The sequence below is a fragment of the Rhea americana genome, unplaced genomic scaffold (assembly GCF_003343005.1).
Source record: "Rhea americana isolate MKP2758 unplaced genomic scaffold, rheAme1 scaffold_261, whole genome shotgun sequence".
In the NCBI taxonomy this organism is placed as follows: domain Eukaryota; kingdom Metazoa; phylum Chordata; class Aves; order Rheiformes; family Rheidae; genus Rhea; species Rhea americana.
Window position 1 is genome coordinate 534,405 of NW_028186381.1, and position 17,524 is coordinate 551,928.

Genomic DNA, 17,524 nt, shown 5'->3' on the forward strand with positions numbered 1-17,524 from the left:
GACGGCGCCGCCGCCCTGGTGCTGGACGCGCACCCCAGCCTGGCCGTGCGGCGCGCCGCGCTGCTGCCGCCCGCCGGCGCCGACCCGCGCCCGCTGCCCTTCGAGAGCCGCCCCTTCGCCAGCTACGGCTCCGCGCTCCACATCGCCCTGCCCGAGCCCCTGCGCGGCGGGCAGCTCCTCGCCGTCGAGGTCGACTACGAGGCGGGCGAGGGGCCCGGGGTGAGCGGCGGCGGCGGCGGGAACCGGGGGCCGAGCCGGAGGGGGGCAGCGGCTGAGGGCGGGGCGGGGCGGAGGCACCGGTCGAGGAGGCGGGGCATCAGGCGAGGGGGCAGCGGCCAAGGGGGAGGGGCATCAGATGAGGGGCGGGGCATCAGGCGATAGGGCAGCGGCCGAGGGGGCGGGGCATCAGATGAGGGGCGGGGCAGCGGCGAGAGGGCAGCGGGGGCGGGGCAGCCGGCCGAGGGGGCAGTGGCCGGGCTGGTGGCAGCCTTGCGCCGGGGCTTCCCGGTCTCTCTCCGGGGAGCGCCGGAGCTGGTCCCGGTCCCCGTCTCCGACCCCGCTGCCACGCCGCTGTGGCACCCGCAACGGCCGTGTCTGAGCGCACTCGAGGGCGGCCCAAGTCGGAGCGCGTCCTGGCGGCTGCCCGGCCTCGGTCCTTGTCCTTCCCGGTCTTGTTTCAGCGGTTCGGTCTCGCGGCGCCGTCGAGGGAGGGCGAGCGGTGGTGGAGCGTCTGTCCGTCTCTGGGAGCCGGCTAGGAGCCGTTCCCTGGCTGCAGGGAGAGAGGCGCAGGGCTGCTTCACTCTGTGCTTCCCGTGTCTTTCCTCCTGCCGCGTTTTCTGAGGGGAAGCAAAACTCCTGAGGCAGCGCAAGCCCAGTGGAGCGTGACCGAAACCGGGGCAGGCCTCTAAACCCGCAGTTTAGAGAAGCAACTGACCGCTTTGACCACTGGCATTTGGTCCTGTGACTTATCACAAGAGCTGAAGATTGCAGGCTGCTTTGAGGCAGATGTGATCTTTGCCACCCTGCTCCAAATTTGAGCTTCCTGATGAGACAGGTGACCTCAAGAGTTGAGCCCTAAACACCTTCTTTTTCCAGGCTTGGTGCTTACTCTGATTTTCAAATAGTTGCTGCAGCCACTTGCACGTTGTGCTGAAAACTTGCCAGTTGTGGCTGTTTGTGTTCACAGTTTGAGTTTTATCGCTGCTGGTGTAAAAGCGCTGGTCCTGACTCAGCACTGATACAGCTGTACATGCAAAAAAAAAAATCTTTGCTGACATATCTTATTGAGTAGCGATAAGTCGCATGTATCCAAGGCCTCTATGTGGATATTGCTAAGCTAGCAATCTTTTTATTGTAGACAAGGCCTCGGTGTAGGCTGTTCTCCAAAGGGCAGGCTTCATCAGTCCAAAGTTGCCTGTAAGTTAGCAAGGTGAATTTCTCCAGGAAAAATCAGGCGGCTCTGGTTGAAATACGCCAGCGGAGCTAGAGCGGCATAACTCTGGGGTTAGGCATTTTCTGCCAACACGAGGGCATTTTTTCATCTAGAACAGTGACTCTGCTGTCTGGGACCTGGACTGTCCCATCTGCAGAGCCCACCTGGGAAGTGTCGAGAAAGGTGCCTTTGTGCCCGGTTGTCTGTCGGAGGGCAGCGCGCCCTGTTTTTTTCAGGTGATTCATGTTTCTTTTCCAGAGAGAAACAGCTTGGGTATTGAGCTGTCCTTCAACTTTCATATGTGCTTCTGGTAACTGAGTTAAATCTCACTGTCTCATATGACTTTATTGATTGTTCTCCTTATTCTGCCTGTGCTGCAGATGTCCTGGCTGGACTCTTTCCAAACTGCCCAGAAGGAGAAGCCTTTCCTTTATACTTCTGGCTTTCCTGTGCTCAACAGGTCCTTTTTCCCTGGCTTTCACACTCCAGCAGCAAAGAGCACCTATTCTGCAAGGATTCAGGTAAAGTCTCCCACCCTCACACAAAGCTGTCTCTTGTCTCTCGTCAGGTGTGTTGGCTCACTCCCGAGCAGACAGCAGGGAAGCAGAAGCCCTATTTGTACACTCAAGGCCAGGCCGTCCTGAATAGATCCTTTTTCCCTGGCTTTGACACTCCAGCAGTTAAATGTACATATTCAGCCACAGTGAAGGTAAGCAGTACCCCGAGAAAGACATGTGGGTACAAATTCAGCCACCTCTGTGAGTTTGTCAAGAGCAAAAACCTCATCAAGTTTGTCCTGGTTTTAACATCTTTAAAAGGGAAAGCAGGAAGCTGCCAGGTCTGTCACAGTACACACTGGACACACTGAAACGTTTGGGTGTTGCTTCTTGATTCAAAGACACTGCCCAGACCTTTATTCCTGTACAGAGTTATGGCCACATACTTGAAACGATACTCTGCTAAGGGCCCCAAGCGAAGAAGACACTAGAAAATATTTGGGTTTGATTCTGTTTTTAAAGATAAGTGGATGAAAAGCTTCTCTCCCGATTCCCCCATCCTTCCCAACTATGTGTGATGGATGCTGGTTTGTGTAATCACTGGAAAGAGGATGCACACGCAAGGCATGCAGGGTGWTGCATTGAAAGTTTTTTGCTTCAGCGTGGGAGGTTGCTGAAATGTTTGGTACTTGAACCAAAGATATCACTTGGCAATTGGAATTAACATGGTTGGTTTTAAACTTCTGCCTGGTCTCCTCATATTGATGCATGTGTTTTCTAAATAACCGTGACAGCAAACCCAGTTTTACCTCAGAGGTAGCAGGATGCTTTTTTATTTTTGGCACGTGGAGAAGCTTGAGGATGACTTTGAAGATCTAGGTTCTGAGCTGAAGCTCAGGTACGGCTTTAGTAACTGAGGATGGTGACACAGGGAGATGCCATGTCCTGATGGATTTGTAGGGCGATGCCAGGCTTCCAGACCCCTGAGAGTCACTGACTAATGATGTGGAAACTGAGAACCAGTTGTTGGTCCTCAGGTGCTGTTTAACATAAACAGAAATCCTGATTTCTCTTCCCATTGGGGTTCTGGGATTTCATGCAATGCCTCTCAAGGGGTAACGGTTTCATTCATTCAGAGTTGCTGTGGATCTCCTAGTGTGGACAACTACTTTCTTTTTTTAGGGGAAGGGGGAGAAGGTACCTCAAAAATATTCCTCCTGTCTTTTGATCACGACAGAAAGAAGCTGATGAGTCTCAGCTGTTTGCCGCTTGGTGTGTTCTCTGCAGCGTTTACTCTCAGCCTGCCTGCTCGGCTGTCTTCTCTATGCTGGAGGAATTGCGATGAGATAAGGGCAGGTCACCTGCTTTCTCGGCGAGTCCCTTGTGTTGCCGCAGAGRTGCCACTTACAGGAAGCCTGATTCCTGGTTTGTGGGATGGTAGAGAGCAGGCAGGTAATTGAGCAGCAGGRAGATATGTTGGTGATAAGGTAGTGTGTCTGGCTGTGGAGTTTCTGTCTGTCCCCTCCATGTGCAGCCACCCAGTGGCATCAGCAGTGCTGCAGATGGACTGTTACCGTGCGTTCATGTTGTGCCCGTCTGCCACAGGCTAGGGATGCTGCTTTCAGGTGTGACAGCAGGCCAGGGCTGACCTCTCACAGAAAGGCATAGGCTGGTGATGTGGGAGTCTGTTATGTCTTTTGCTCTGATTTCTTCCCTCAAGTCAGCAAAGCTCCCTCCTGAAGAGTGAGCRCAGGGTTCAGCTACTGTAAAACTCTGACATGATGGTCTGCATGAAGGGAATCTTGTTCTCTGGGACCCTTTTGGGGCTCAGCTCTTGGAAGGGAAGAGACCAGCTTAGTTTCCCTGTCTTGTAAGGCAAAATCCAGCGAGCCCAACTGAGAGCTACAGAGAAGTCATCTGTCTTACTCAGCACAGGCTAGAGGATCAAGTGCAGAGTTAGCTTTGGACTGACAAACTAGGAAAGTAAGTTCTTGCATAAGCAATGGCACGAGAAGCAGTTTCTGAAGAATTTACATCCTTCACCCTTTCATCATCTTACATCTTTAATTCCAGCCATTCTCTAGCTCTTTGCTTGTCCTCTGGCAAAGGCCAACCCTATAAGACTGCTCAAGCGACTCTGGAGTGTTACATCCTCACTGTGYTATACTAGGCAGATGTTTGAGCCTGAGTTAATGAAGTGCTGAGTGCCCCCAACCCCTGTGGCTGTCCTGGGAGTTGGGGACACAGCTGCAATCCAGAGTCAATGCTCTGTTCTTCACTGCTCTACCCCGGGCCCTTAAAATCTGGCAGTGTCAGAGCTGTGGGCTGACTGTACGGAGAAGGGCTGACTGGCTGTAACATGGAAGGGTTTGAGTGTGTGTGGCATCAGGTGGTGGCTGAGCACAGTAAAACTCATGCAGATAGGTTTGGCAGGCCCTGGACAAATTCACTGTGCTGTGACATGGCTGTGTTTGGTGCTAATCCGGAGGGGGATGCCCCGTGCCTCTGTGTTGCCACTCGGAGAGGTCTGACCACTTTTGCTATATCCCAGACACTGCAATGTTTAAGAAACATTTGCAAGCAGCTTGGCTGGCCTGAAGTGGGCTCCAGAAGGACACACTGTACCACCCCAGTTGGGTTAGCTAAAATCTCCTTGCACATTACGGACCTGATAGAGACTCTTACCTACATTCCTAGGTCCCTGAAGGTTTCACAGCTGTGATGAGTGCCACCACCTGGGAGAAACAGGAGAAGGATAACACCTTCATCTTTAAGATGTCCCAGCCAATCCCCTCCTACCTGATCGCTCTGGCTGTTGGGGACATTGTTTCTGCTGAAGTCGGCCCAAGGTAAGTAGCTGTAGAAGAGATGAGTGTTGAGTCCTGGTTGTAGGAGCTACTGCCTTGTGAATGATGGTGAAACTACATGGTCTCCTGTGCTCTGTGCTGTCCCATGGCAGCTGTGTGCTGCCTGCCTCTCCCTGCACTTGTGAGCTCGCCTGGAATAGACAGGCCTATCAGGATGCTGACAGTAAGTGTAAACCAGTCAGTCTTCCTGCCTGCTGCATCTGTGGTGCTGAGCAGTGTGTTACCAGACCATGAGCTCTGCCTGGGTGAGTGTGTTCTTTGCTCTTAAGAGTGCRGAGGAGTCTCAGATCAGCGCTGCGGGAATCTTTGTGCTCAATTCTGTTCTCCCTTGAGTGAGTCCCTGGAAGTGCTCGTTTCTTTCTTGGGCACGTGAATGAAAGCAGCATGTGTCTGTTCAAGGACAGTCCACAATCTCTTCCCAAGGTCAGTTGGTTTATTCRGGGTTCCTGGCCATTTTGGTGACTATGTAAAAGACCCTTGATGTTCAGACAAGGAAAGAAATTACAGCAGTTGTACTGTCTCATTAGATTCATCTATCACCAGGCTTTTATTTTGTAGTGGAATAAACTTGCAATTATTGCCTGATGAAGCAATAGGGTAAAAGTCAACTAATGATTAAAACTTCCTCTTTCCACACTTGACCAAACACATCAGTTGCAGAACGACTCTGACTTGTGGTCTCTCCCCTACAAGGTGTTTGACAGATTGGGTCCTCTGGGACTGCAGAGTGCTCCCAGCTGCCTTCTGCTGATGGTGATGCAATGTGCTGATAAGGGCATGGCGAGGARATGCAGATGCACACTGCTCTATTCTCCAGAGGTTTCCCTGGCAGAGTGATGTTGGTCAATGGGACCAAATATTGCCCCTAAGCTGCTACTCCTCCCTGGGGTCTGTACAGATTCCCTTCCTTTGCGAGGTGTGAGCTCTGTTGGTCTCCGCAGGAGCCGAGTCTGGGCTGAGCCTTGCCTGATCGAGGCTGCTAAGAAGGAATATGATGGGGTGATTGAGGAGTTCCTGGCAGTTGGAGAGAAGCTTTTTGGACCCTATGTTTGGGGCAGGTATGGCTTCTTGTTCTTGATAAGTCTTGTTCCTTTGGGGCTGGGGAGGGAGCGTCCCTCAGTCTCTGGGCCATATCTGCAGGAAGAAGTGGGTCTGTACCAAGCCATCTGCTCTTCCCTGCCAGGTACGACATCCTGTTCATGCCGCCCTCGTTCCCCTTTGGTGGGATGGAGAACCCCTGCATCACCTTTGTGACGCCCTGCCTGCTGGCCGGGGACCGTTCCCTGGTGGATGTCATCATCCAYGAGATCTCTCACAGCTGGTTTGGCAACCTGGTCACTAATGCCACATGGGGCGAGTTCTGGCTGAACGAGGGCTTCACCATGTATGCACAGAGGCGGATTTCCACTGAGGTCTACGGTGCGTGGCCTTGCCTGGCCTCTGTCCTGACGCAGAGCACGGAGTCCCTGTGTATGGTCTTGCTGTTGTGGGTAGAGCTCTGTTGTCCCCCTGGACAGCACGCTTTCGGGATCCATGTTCTGCTGCTCAGCACATCCTTCTTAGCGCTAAACCTGGGGCCATACGTACTAAAAGTCAGAAGAGTAGCAGTCTGCAGGGCACCTGGGGTTTMTTGTTTTTAATGACAAAACAACCTCCTCTCAGAGGAATGGGTGGAGCCACAACATCCCTGTTAGGAGGGAGGTGGAGCCCTGCTGGGCAGGGGAGCAGTGATTTTTACCCAGTCTTACCGCATTTCTTTTGTTCTCCCAGCTGACTACAGGAGCCAATACCAGGAGTCCAGAGATGGACACAGGGGTCACATCTAACAGACACTACTCAGGGCTATCTATTGAGTCAAAATGTGCCTGGACATGGTCCTGTTTAACATGCTGTAGGTGACCCTGCTTGAGCAGGGCATTTGGACTAGATGATCTCCAGAGGTCCCTTCCAACCTCAACCATTCTGTGATTCTGTGAATTCACCTGTCAGTGTAACTGGTGGCTCTAAAATCTTGCTAACCAAGGACTGGTTTGCTGTGCCTCTCTACAGCTCCAAATAAATGCCTGTTATTCCTGTCCTGTTGTTCAATGATGGGAGGAACTGGCCCAGCAACTGCTGTTTCCTGTGTTTCAAGCTAGTAATAAATTAGTGCTTTTTCACTCCTGTAGCAGCACCTGTTCCATTTTCTTACGAGCCCAAGGCAGACACCAAGGCAGATGCCAACATAAAGTGCCTTGGGGTCTCCAAGTGCCTTCTGCTTGTCTTTGCCCAGGTTCTGCATACACTTGCCTGGAGGCTGCAACGGGAAGGGCCCTGCTGCGCCAGCACATGGACAATACCGGAGAGAATCATCCGCTAAACAAGCTCCGGGTGATAATCGAGCCAGGTTTGTGGGGTGTCCCTGTCCTCTGACACCTGACCTGATGGTGCAGGGGCAGACAGACTGTCATGACACGTGTTGAGGGAAGGTCCTACCGCTGGTGTGTTTCAGAGAGCTAATGTCTTGGAATAAAACCAGCTGTGGTTGTGGGAACTGAGCACAGTGATAACTCTGGGAGCGGTGTGACAGGGCTGTGCTCTGCACACCGATAGCCTGCCATCATCTTGCTGCTCTGGGCATTCTAGCTTCCTGTTTCCTGGAATTTGATGGGAGAGGGCTGGAGACATTCCTCTCCTACTCGTAGTGCCCAGTTTGTACACTGTGATGTTGCCAATGAACAAAATAAGTTTCCTGGTCTCTTTAAGCACCCTCTTGTGGAAGCTGCTGACTGCTGTGGAGTGCTGAACACCTGAAAGGCTGTGCTCTGCAGATGCCTAAATATGTTTCAGGGGGAGGCCCATGGGATGGCATTGGAATCAGCGAGGTCGCTCTTGCAGAAGAGCTTTCATTTCTTCTTTGGTCCCTCTCAGAGGGTCCTTGCMTCTGGTGTACAGGAAGTGGAAGTCTCAGTGCAAGGGCTGTTTGTCTTGCAGAATGGCAGATTTTTCTCTCAAAGTGTCTGTCTTTTTGGCCTGCCAGGTGTCAACCCCGATGACACGTACAATGAAACTCCCTATGAGAAGGGGTACTGCTTTGTGAGCTACTTGGCACACCTCGTGGGGGACCAAAGCAAGTTCGATGCCTTCCTCCAGGTAGGTACATGGGCAGTGTGCATTGAGGGAGATCTGCTGTGCCTGGCACAGAAGCTTCTGCCAGCGTGCTGACGGTAAACTGGGGCTGGTGGAGGTGCCAAGTAATGCAAAACTCTGCAGAGGAACAAGGAGGCAACGGGACCCTCAGGAAGAAAGGAGGCTGAACAGGGTGGCTGATGAGAGGAACAGAACRTGGGAAACAGGGATGCTCAGTGAGGATTGAGATTAGGGGTGAGCTCAGCATGCACTGGCAACAGATGGTGGTGGAGTTTGGAGACTTCCCAACAGGATGCAGGGGCTAGGGAGTTCCCTGAGGGGGGAATGGAGACCAGTGTGGGCAGGGCATGGAAATGAAGTAGCTTCATCAAGCTTCTCCTGAGCCCGGAGGGTCTCCAAGTGAGCTGGAGCAGAAGGAGGGCTGTCGAGCGCAGGCTGGCATGGTGTGAGGTGGTGAGTTTGTGCAGCATTGCTCCCTGTGCTTTCCCTGCAGGCCTATGTGAACCAGTTCAAGTTCCAGAGCATCACAGCAGACGATACCCTCGACTTCTTCTTGGAGTACTTCCCGGAGCTGAAGAAGAAAGGCGTGGACTCCATGCCAGGTCAGCACAGGGTGGCTGGGGGGGGGGGGCCTCCTGGCCAGCAGGCCCATGGCACCACATTGCAAACCAGCACCTGGTGGGTCTCAGCTTTCTCATGTCTCAGCCAAGTGTGAGGAACTCACTCTGCTGAGCCTGATTCTGGGGATGCTGAAGAGCTACCACTCAATCAGTGTTGCTCTGTCTGCCTGGCTCTCCCTGACCTCTTCTTCCCTTTAATTCTGGTCTGGCCTTGCTGGAGACTGTGTGCTGGTTTGTTTTGTATGCTTGGTCCAGCTCCATGGGTCTTATTTAAGACATTGCTGCCTACTGCACACCTCAACTGTACTGGAAGCAGAGCAGATCTGGCCAGCCCAGGATCCAGTGGCTAACACTGACTCAGTCACTCATATGATTAGTCCGATTTTTTTTTTTGCATCTAAATCCAGTGCTTACGCTGTGCTCGGGTGCTGTCACTTTGAGTTTCTTTACAAAGAGCTGTCCCTGGAGTTTGTCTCTAGTGCCAGGATGTGCGGGGTTGTCACCCAAGCCACTACTGAGTGGCTCTGAGGTCAGGCTTAGCTGCTGCATGATCTTCAGCTCTACCCTATGTGGTGTCACTGAGATCCAGGCCCGGCAGAAGCTATCATCTGGACTGGAGCCTGGCTCTTCTCACAGGCGGTGGGGTGGGCTGTTACTACACAAGTGCAAAGTGAGCGCCAAGTCCTGGAGAGGTGGAGCCTGACCTTGTTAGTCTGTCTGTTCATTACCAGCTTCAGCAGGGTTGTTAGTACTGGGGGCGTCCTTGGAGAAAGCTGCATTTGTCTGGGCAGTAGCTGCAGGTGTGGGGTTCAGAAATCTGGTCCCAGCTCTTCCTCCCTTCCTCACTGCAGGCTTTGAGTTTGATCGCTGGCTGAATACGCCAGGCTGGCCCCCTTATTTGCCCGACCTCTCACCGGGGGAGCAGCTGATGAAGCCAGCAGATGAGCTGGCGGAACTCTGGGCAGCCGATAGCTTGAACATGGAGGCAATYGAAGCAGTGGACATCTCTGCCTGGAAGACATACCAGCTGGTCTACTTCCTGGATCAGATCCTGCAGAAATCGCCCCTGCCAGAAGGTAAGGGCCAGGTCACCTTCTGGGCTTCAGTACCCAGTGGCATCATGGGTGAATGCTCACTGGTCCGACTAGTTGGCTGGGGATAGGAGCGTTTCACCAGGACACCTTGGTGCTCATCAGTCAGCCTGTCCCTGCTGCAGTCCAGCAGTGAGGTTACTCCATGTCTGGGAAGTCTCAATCTGTGCAGCAGGGCAAGGGCAAGCGTTTCCCTGGCCACCGCAGGGCATGTGTATAGTGGCGGGGGGAGCCTTGCTGTCCCCAGGCTGGCTCAGCCATGATGTCACCTTCCCATGTTCCCAAAGACTGCATTCACCTCTCCATGCACCCTACGAGTGACTTCACCCTGCATGCTGGCCTTCCAAGCCAAGCATGTGGCTCTGCAAGGCTGCAGGTATGCCTGGGCCCAGAAGACCCAGCATGGCCTCGCTTGGGGTGGCCGGGGCACTSAGTTAGCCAGCGAGCACCTGCACTGCTGTAGAACTGGAAGGTGCTGGGCAGCACAGGAGAGCCTGAGGCTGGCTGGATGCTGAGGGCCACAGGTCCCTGAGGCCTTTCTAAGCAGAGATCTGGGAGTTGGCACCAGTGCCCTGTCAGAGCTTGCTGGCACTGATGCCATTTTTCTCACAGGCAATGTGGAGAGGCTGAGCAAGATGTACCCGAAGATCTCCAAAGCCCAGAATGCCGAGCTGCGGCTCCGCTGGTGCCAGATTGTCCTCAAGAACAACCACGAGTCCGAGTACAGCAAGGTCAAGGACTTCCTCCACAGCCAGGTTGGTCATGGGGCAGTGGTGGCTGTGTCTAGCAGTGGCAGTCAGGGTGACAACAGCTTGGGAAAGACAGGCAGTGGACAAAGGTGTCTCTGGGCTGGGAGGGAATGGGTCTGCTTTCTCGCTTCTCCATGCTCCATGCACTGCATGCGAGAGGCTGCCTCAGGCTGTTTGTACTGGCTTGTTCCCGTGCTCTCAGCCTGGTGGAGAGTGAGTGATGGTGGAGTTGCCATTGCCTGGAGGGCAACATAGAGCCCCACAGCAAGCTCTACCCCCTCTGCCCCACACCAACCTCTAGTACTTGCTTTCCACACCCAGCTGCCATGGCAGGGGTAGCTGTGAAGGGCCAGCAGGAGCTGGGCTACCTGGAGACAGCAGTGGGGTGCTGTGCTATGGTCCCAAGGGCATTACCCAGCTGGAACGCTGGGGAGGAGACTCACATCTAACCTTCACTGTGTCTCACAGGGGAAGCAGAAGTACACTCTGCCCATCTACCGCGCCATGTGGAGTGGGTCAGAGTCAGCCCGGGCCCTGGCCATGGAGACCTTCTCAGCTACAGCCCCCCAGCTCCACATCAATGTCCAGAACTATGTCAAGAAGATCCTGGGCTTGGAGGTGGCAGAGAATTAGTGACTGCTGCACCCTTGGCGCGACTCCCTCTGTGGAGCCTTTTCTGTCAGAGCTGTGCTATGGAGCTCTCCTGGGGGCAGAACCTCAGAAATCTCGCACTCATTGCACACATTTCCATATTAAAGTTTGTAATTTGTACTGTTTCTCTTAGCGCTTTTCCTATTCCTTGGGCTTCGTGTGCATCTTCAGCATGAAGGGCTGCTCCTCCCAGCGAGGAACCAGCCCCAAGCCCCAGAGGGACCAAAGTCCCAGCAAGCACAGACTCCTGGAGCCTTCCCCTGGTCTTTGCACACTGGAGGCATCAGCCTGATACTTGCTTTCACCCTTGTAGACACAGCAGTTGGCAGTTGGCTTCGGGCCTGGAGCAGCTGAGTCAGGCGAGTCCTCCTAGGCCAACTCCTGACTGAAATGGATGTGGGGATATCTATCTGTGCGCAGYCTAATCAGCTTTCTCAGAGAAGTATTTAAGCAGGAAACTAGCTCTGTGCACCAGTGAGCTGTCACATCCATGCTCAAACAGCAACCTACACAGCCAGAAATCTACTCAAACTGACAGTATTAACGTCTCCCTATATAGTACCCTACGCTTATCTAGGACCATCTCTTTGCATTTTGCTGGGCCAATGCCAATAAGCTTTGGGTGATGATACACGCCAAACATGATTTGAGGGCTTTAAAGAGTCGGTATGGCCTACATAGGGAAGAGACTGTAGTTTTGGGCATGTTCAGGACACGGAAGAAGCTAGACARCTATGCTATTATTTATTCCTTATCAAACTATAACAACTGGCRCACATTCCTAGAATGGAACATCTTACAAATGTAACAACAAGAGCACGTTCCCTGGAACCAAATCCACTACCAGCTCAGGCAGTTCCCCTACCTCATTTGCCTCAGCCCAAGYGACACGAATCCCAGATGCAGGCTGCAGCCCAGCAGGGCTAAACTGCACCGAGACCCGTGGCAGATCATACTGCGCTTCCAAATGCAGGGTCAGCCTTGCACACACATCCGCTCCTCTTTTTGAAGTGTGTTTCTTCATGTATCCCTGTGTAAGAACAGCCCAGAGCCAGATCAGATGGCCAACCTAACAGCTTCCCTGACTGCAATTTTTCATACAATGAAACCCACAGATGCAATGCAAGGCTGGCTGAGCACTTGAGCATTTGCTTGGACAAAGCCAAACCCCACCTCCAAAACAAAGGTGCCTACAGTGCCCCACCTCAAGCAATGCCGAGTCTGYGCATTTCATTGCTGAGGAGCTCAGAAATAAACTCTAAACCCCTCAGCTAGTCTGAGGAAATGGAGTCAAAGGGGCTGCATAGGGCATAATTGAAATTAGCTGGTTCGTACTGCTGGAACCAGCCGCTGCATATTCAGAAAGCGGGTGTCCTTCAGTGGAGTTGGCATTACTGAAAGTAACTTTCAGTATTATTGTAAATTGTAGCATAAGCCCTTCTTCATTTGCAGATCTTCTGGTTTCCCAAGGAAAAGGTATACCACCCATATAACTAATGTGACCTCTGACAAGAGACTTCATTACCTGTGAGGCATTTAGGAACAATCCCACAGGCTGAGATGAGTCCTTGGCTCTGAGATGCAATTGCCACCTCTGATCTGGCTCACCTGTACAAACCATCACCTGGGAGTCAGACTGAGTGGTCCATGCAGTATTTCCCTTGGATTAAGCAAAATGACCTTTTCCGTTGYATGGTGAGATGGTAACGCCCCTCTTGGCCTACCGCAACCACGTACATGTAGTGGTAGCRCTACAGGCTGCAGAACAGGAGCTCACAGCTGGCACTGCACCAGGAACAATTTACGGTCCTGAAATAAAAATCACGGCTGCGAGGRTAGAAACACAGGGGACAGGCAGCTGCTGTGCCCAGGAGGGCTCTTCAACCACTCCAACTCTGTTATTTCAAGAAACCAAGCAGACAGTAGTATAACCTCTGGGCTGTCTTCTCCTTCACACGCGCTTCTCAGGCAGCAAAAAAGGAACAGAAAACCCATCTAGTGAAGATCTTTTGCACCACTGGATGCCAGCTCCTGCTAATGCATATGGCCAGAGACTTCACCTGCTGTACTGCCTTCTCTCCCTGTCCCATTGGATGGACAAGGACCGGGCAGTAGGTGTTCACCTCCATGGTCCGAGGAATGCTGCAAGCTGGCGTGACTTGAGGCAGGACAAGATTTTGATTCTCAACATCTCTATCACTCCCCTCCTGCTTCCAGGCTGTCCCAGGTACTCTCGTCAGGGCAGGGGAGCAGTTCTGTTCTGGGCACACATCTAACCAACGCCAGCTGACCTGTGCTCCCCCACCAAGCTGCAAAATTCAGCAGAGAGGGAAAACTAAAGCTACTCTCTCCCTTAGGAAGTGCAGGAAGCGTCCGACGAGGGGCTGAGGAACTGCAACAGGAACAGAGCAGCAGCTGCTCCTGAGCTGCCTGGGAAGGGGCCTCTGCCTCCAGTCACCTTCCTGCAACAACTAACAGAGATGCTTTAGTGCAAAATGAGTAACAAGATGTGGCACAGATACTTATTTTTAACAGTAACCTTGAAGCTAGGAGTTCTTTTTTGCTTAATTTTTGAAAAAATTGAGGTCAAGTCAATAGTGTAATGCAAGGAGATGATGTTAACTGTTTATTAATACATTGATTAAGAAAGGCTTAACGAGACAGGATTAATAGATTTTACGGTCAGAAAGGACCTCTGTCATCTTCTAGTTTGATCTGCTGCAGAGGTCTGGACTTGCTGCAGCTCACCGAGGCAGCTGCAAAAGGGCTTATCTTTTAATCCACGCCATGGAGAGTCAGTCTCTGACAAGCCACTGTATTCTGGTCCATCAGTCAGCCTGCTAACACCATGCCTTCTACATCCCGTGTGGTTGTATCTGATCTCAACTTATAGCCCCTGGCTGTTTCAGCTGAAGTTCTTTAAATAATATAGTTTAAATATTGTTTCAAAACATTAATGACTCATTTATGACTTCTTTATTTTACAGCACAGAAGTAATTACGGGCTTGATTTTGGATTTAGTTACCCTCAAAACCAGGTGGAATAAATTCATCCCCTTAACGGTTTCGATTTTGCATTTGTATATCAGAGACCAAAACCTGCTCCACAGAGGCACAAACCACGCAAAACCACAGGAGAGTAACAGTCAGCTGTCCACRCTCTTCCTGGCCGTCTGCTATACTGCGTCAGCGCTCTGAGCAGCTCAGCACAGAATGGTAAAAATGGAGAGAGTCAGCTGTAAAGTGCTAGCTTGTTTTTTGAGGAATGAACGAAATATTTGGATTACCAAAGCACATCATATGTCTGAGCCCAGTTCCGCACACTGCTTGTCTGATATGTGATTAGCTAACGATTCTATGATGTCAAGGAGGAGTGGCTGACTTAGGGAGCGAAGATTTGGCAACTTGGAGACCTTCAAGGAAAAGAAAAACAAAACAGAAAAACACAAGGAAATTAAAACCCTCCCCAAACCGTAGCTTACATATCACAGTTTTACCCTACCACCCCACGTGGGACGCAAAGGACACGGGCGTGCTGTGCAGGGGCTCTTCACCACAGTTGAGTCATGACTTCCTGCACTTGTGTTCCAACCTCCGTGGTGGCTTTGYCTGTATGCTTCCCACAGTCAGAGCAAGTCACTGGAGTATTAGTCAACACAAACTTTTGCCACATCAGATATAGGAGAATTTACAATAAAATTCACGCTCTTAATCTGGTCAACTAAGTCAGTGTCAACTCTTATCTGGAAAGGTGGTCTGTACATTCCTTTTTTTCCCCCACATCTTTATAAAAACAAGCCATTATTCTTCCTCCTTCTAAAGTTATTACCTGTGGTTAATATCTATGTGAAGGCCTGAAGGAGAACTCTGCCTAAAAACTTCTCTGCTTTTCCAGCCCAACTGATCTAATAAAAGATATAACCTCACTCAAAGAAACTTGACTATGATAAAGATATTCTGAACATCTTTTGAAAGCCAGGAAGGAAACTGCTGAGGTTGCTTTCAAAAAAAAAAAAAAAAAAAAGCTCAAGATATATGCTTGAATATGCCCAAAATAAGGGGCCACAAGGACTGAGAAAGAAAGGGATCCCCTTAATGCRGGTGGGAGGCATCTGCTCTCAGAGGCACACACTACACAGCAACAGAACAGGACCATATGCAACAACAGGGGCCGGTGTCAGAATACAAGCAAACACTTAACAGGAGAAATTTTATTAGGGCATTTGCACAACACAGACACACAAGAGCCTAAATACAGTGTTGCCCAAACTACTGAACGTCTTTGAACAGTCCTTTAAATGTTCTTTCTGCGGGAAAATTTTAATTTTCTCAATAGAGAACAGCATTAATAAGTTGAAAAAGTGGCAAGCGTTCCAGCCCAACGATGCACACGCAGCCACACAGTGCCGGGCCAAAAATCACACATCAAAGCCTCTCAGGCCAAACATAACATTGCGTAACTAAGATTTCTTGCACATCTGCTTGACAGTCTCCCAGCCACATTTTGACAAAAGCTGTTCTAACAGTCAACCATTTCAAATTCAAAAAGTTTCCACAGAGCCTGGTTAGTAAAAATGAGCACAATTGGTAACACTCTCCATTCAAATCTTTTTTTTTTTTCCCTGAAGTGCTGTGATGTTTATTCTCCCAACAAACATTTTGGTGAGAATCATTCGAACCTGCTTGTGGGCCTCCAGTGGGATGTTGAGACCATGACATTTCAGCTCTCGGGGACTAAAGAGCGCTGATCTCACACCCCAGGAGATGTCCCAGTGACCAGGCTACTCTGTAACCTGCAGTGGGATSATTCTCCAGCCTATGCTGAAGCTGGGCCACTCTGCAAGACTCACAAGGCCAGAAGAAAACAAGTAAGATGAAGCTGGGGGGCTGTAAGCTAGTGCTGAGGACCTTCCATTGGGCACGGGGCTGCTGAACGCTGGCTCCACTCTCAAAACTTTTTCTGCATTTTTAGTGATTTCTGAATGTGAAATGCGTCACCTTGGGCAACTTTGGCATTCAGTAAGGAGCCTGAATACCTCCCTCTGAGTATCTCATCTCTAGGTACAAACTGGACCTAATGGTGCTTTCCTTCTCCATAGGCAGAAATGAGAGGACTGAGAGATTAAATATACAGATGATGGCAAGCTACTCAAATACTAACCAGGAAATCACTATCAATAAAGCTGTAGCATCCAGAAATCCCAGTTCCTAGTCTCTATGATTTATCTACCAGTGTAACAATGCTAATTGTCTACAACAAACTGATGACATGCTGGGAAGATCTCATGGAGGGATCATATCTCGTATGATACAACTAAATGACAATACCCATATTCTCTTGAGTGAGGACAGGAGTATCAGTACATCAGGCTCTTGACCTTTTCTATGACTAATGCATCATCCTGTGTGTCACAAACATGGAAACTACAGAAAGCCCAGGATGGTAATCTGCCTTATGAGCACAGGACAATATAATCTCTATGACAGGGAGAATGCTTCAGCAGGAATGCAGACAGCACACTTGTAACTGCTAGTAAGAGAGAGAGAGAGAGAGAGAGAGAGAGAGAGAGAGAGAGACAGATTTGTGCATTGGATACATGGCAAACTGATCTTGTCATACACATGAGATCCTAGCAATGGCATGGCACAAAGCTAAGAGCTGAGGAAGAACTGGAAATTGAAGTAATTCTAGATAACTTCTGTTTTGGTAGGACTTCACATCTCCAAATCAGGCTGTTCTATTACTTATTTTTTAGTATGAAAAAGCATGCCCAGCAGATTTGTCAGTGCGTGTCAGTGAAACCCAGCCAGCTTCAGCTGTCTCACAGGAGAAAAAGAAATGGATCCCCACATTAAAGTGTCTTTAACCACCGGAGTGACAGAGGACAGCAGGTCTCAAGAGCCCCAGAAAAGATGCAACCAACCTTGGTGAACTGGTGAACGATGATGTGCAGGCAGTGCCTCTTCATGTCCAGGGCTTGCGTCTTGTCAGCTGCCTCCAAAATCTACAGCGAAAGCAAATCAAGATGCAATTTGCCTTCTCTGTTGCTCGAATGAACAGTACATGGTACACTACGACCATGCAGAAAGTACGGAAACAAGGCTGCTGCAGGCTGCATTCCCCCATATGCATGACCCATTCAGGGCCAACACCACTAGGAAGGTTTGCACAGTCTCCCTGAATGTCACTTTGGTAGCGATTCAGTGAACTGGCACTGGGGGACCACAACAAGGGATACGATGAAGCGGAAAGCGATTTGTTCAAGGAACTAACTCTTAAGAGCTATCCTATCAGATGACCACATCGGAGCACTTTCTTGATATGACAGGTACACATTAGTCACCTGCAGAACTGCACAGGCAGCAGGCAGGCATAATTTAGGAAGAGGAGAGGCTTTACAGTTTTACAATGTGTTCCAATATTATTATATTTTTCATGCTCTCCTGTACAAATGTGGCCCTAATTCCAATACATTCAAAGACCTCTG

The 17,524-nt window shown here is 50.7% G+C and overlaps 2 protein-coding genes across 2 annotated transcripts in view; one reads left to right on the forward strand and one right to left on the reverse strand.

Annotated features, from left to right (window-relative positions):
• On the forward strand, positions 1 to 11,161 carry RNPEP (arginyl aminopeptidase; the record flags this gene model as incomplete). The annotated part of the gene is made up of 11 exons (XM_085307708.1): positions 1 to 219; positions 2,001 to 2,141; positions 4,627 to 4,778; positions 5,738 to 5,854; positions 5,980 to 6,215; positions 7,069 to 7,182; positions 7,816 to 7,928; positions 8,419 to 8,527; positions 9,397 to 9,621; positions 10,249 to 10,391; positions 10,854 to 11,161. Coding segments are annotated over 11 exons (1,734 nt in total), but the record flags the coding sequence as incomplete, so codon positions are not given.
• Positions 11,162 to 13,634: 2,473 nt separating this feature from the next.
• Positions 13,635 to 17,524, reverse strand: part of LZTR1 (leucine zipper like post translational regulator 1) — a 37,944-nt gene continuing 34,054 nt past the window's right edge. Inside the window, exons 19-20 of the mRNA XM_085307675.1 lie at positions 16,961 to 17,041; positions 13,635 to 14,449 (exon numbers count right to left, since the gene is read on the reverse strand). Of these exons, the coding sequence (XP_085163801.1) occupies positions 14,333 to 14,449; positions 16,961 to 17,041 (198 nt within the window). The 3' untranslated portion in view covers positions 13,635 to 14,332. The remainder of the gene's footprint in view (positions 14,450 to 16,960; positions 17,042 to 17,524) is intronic.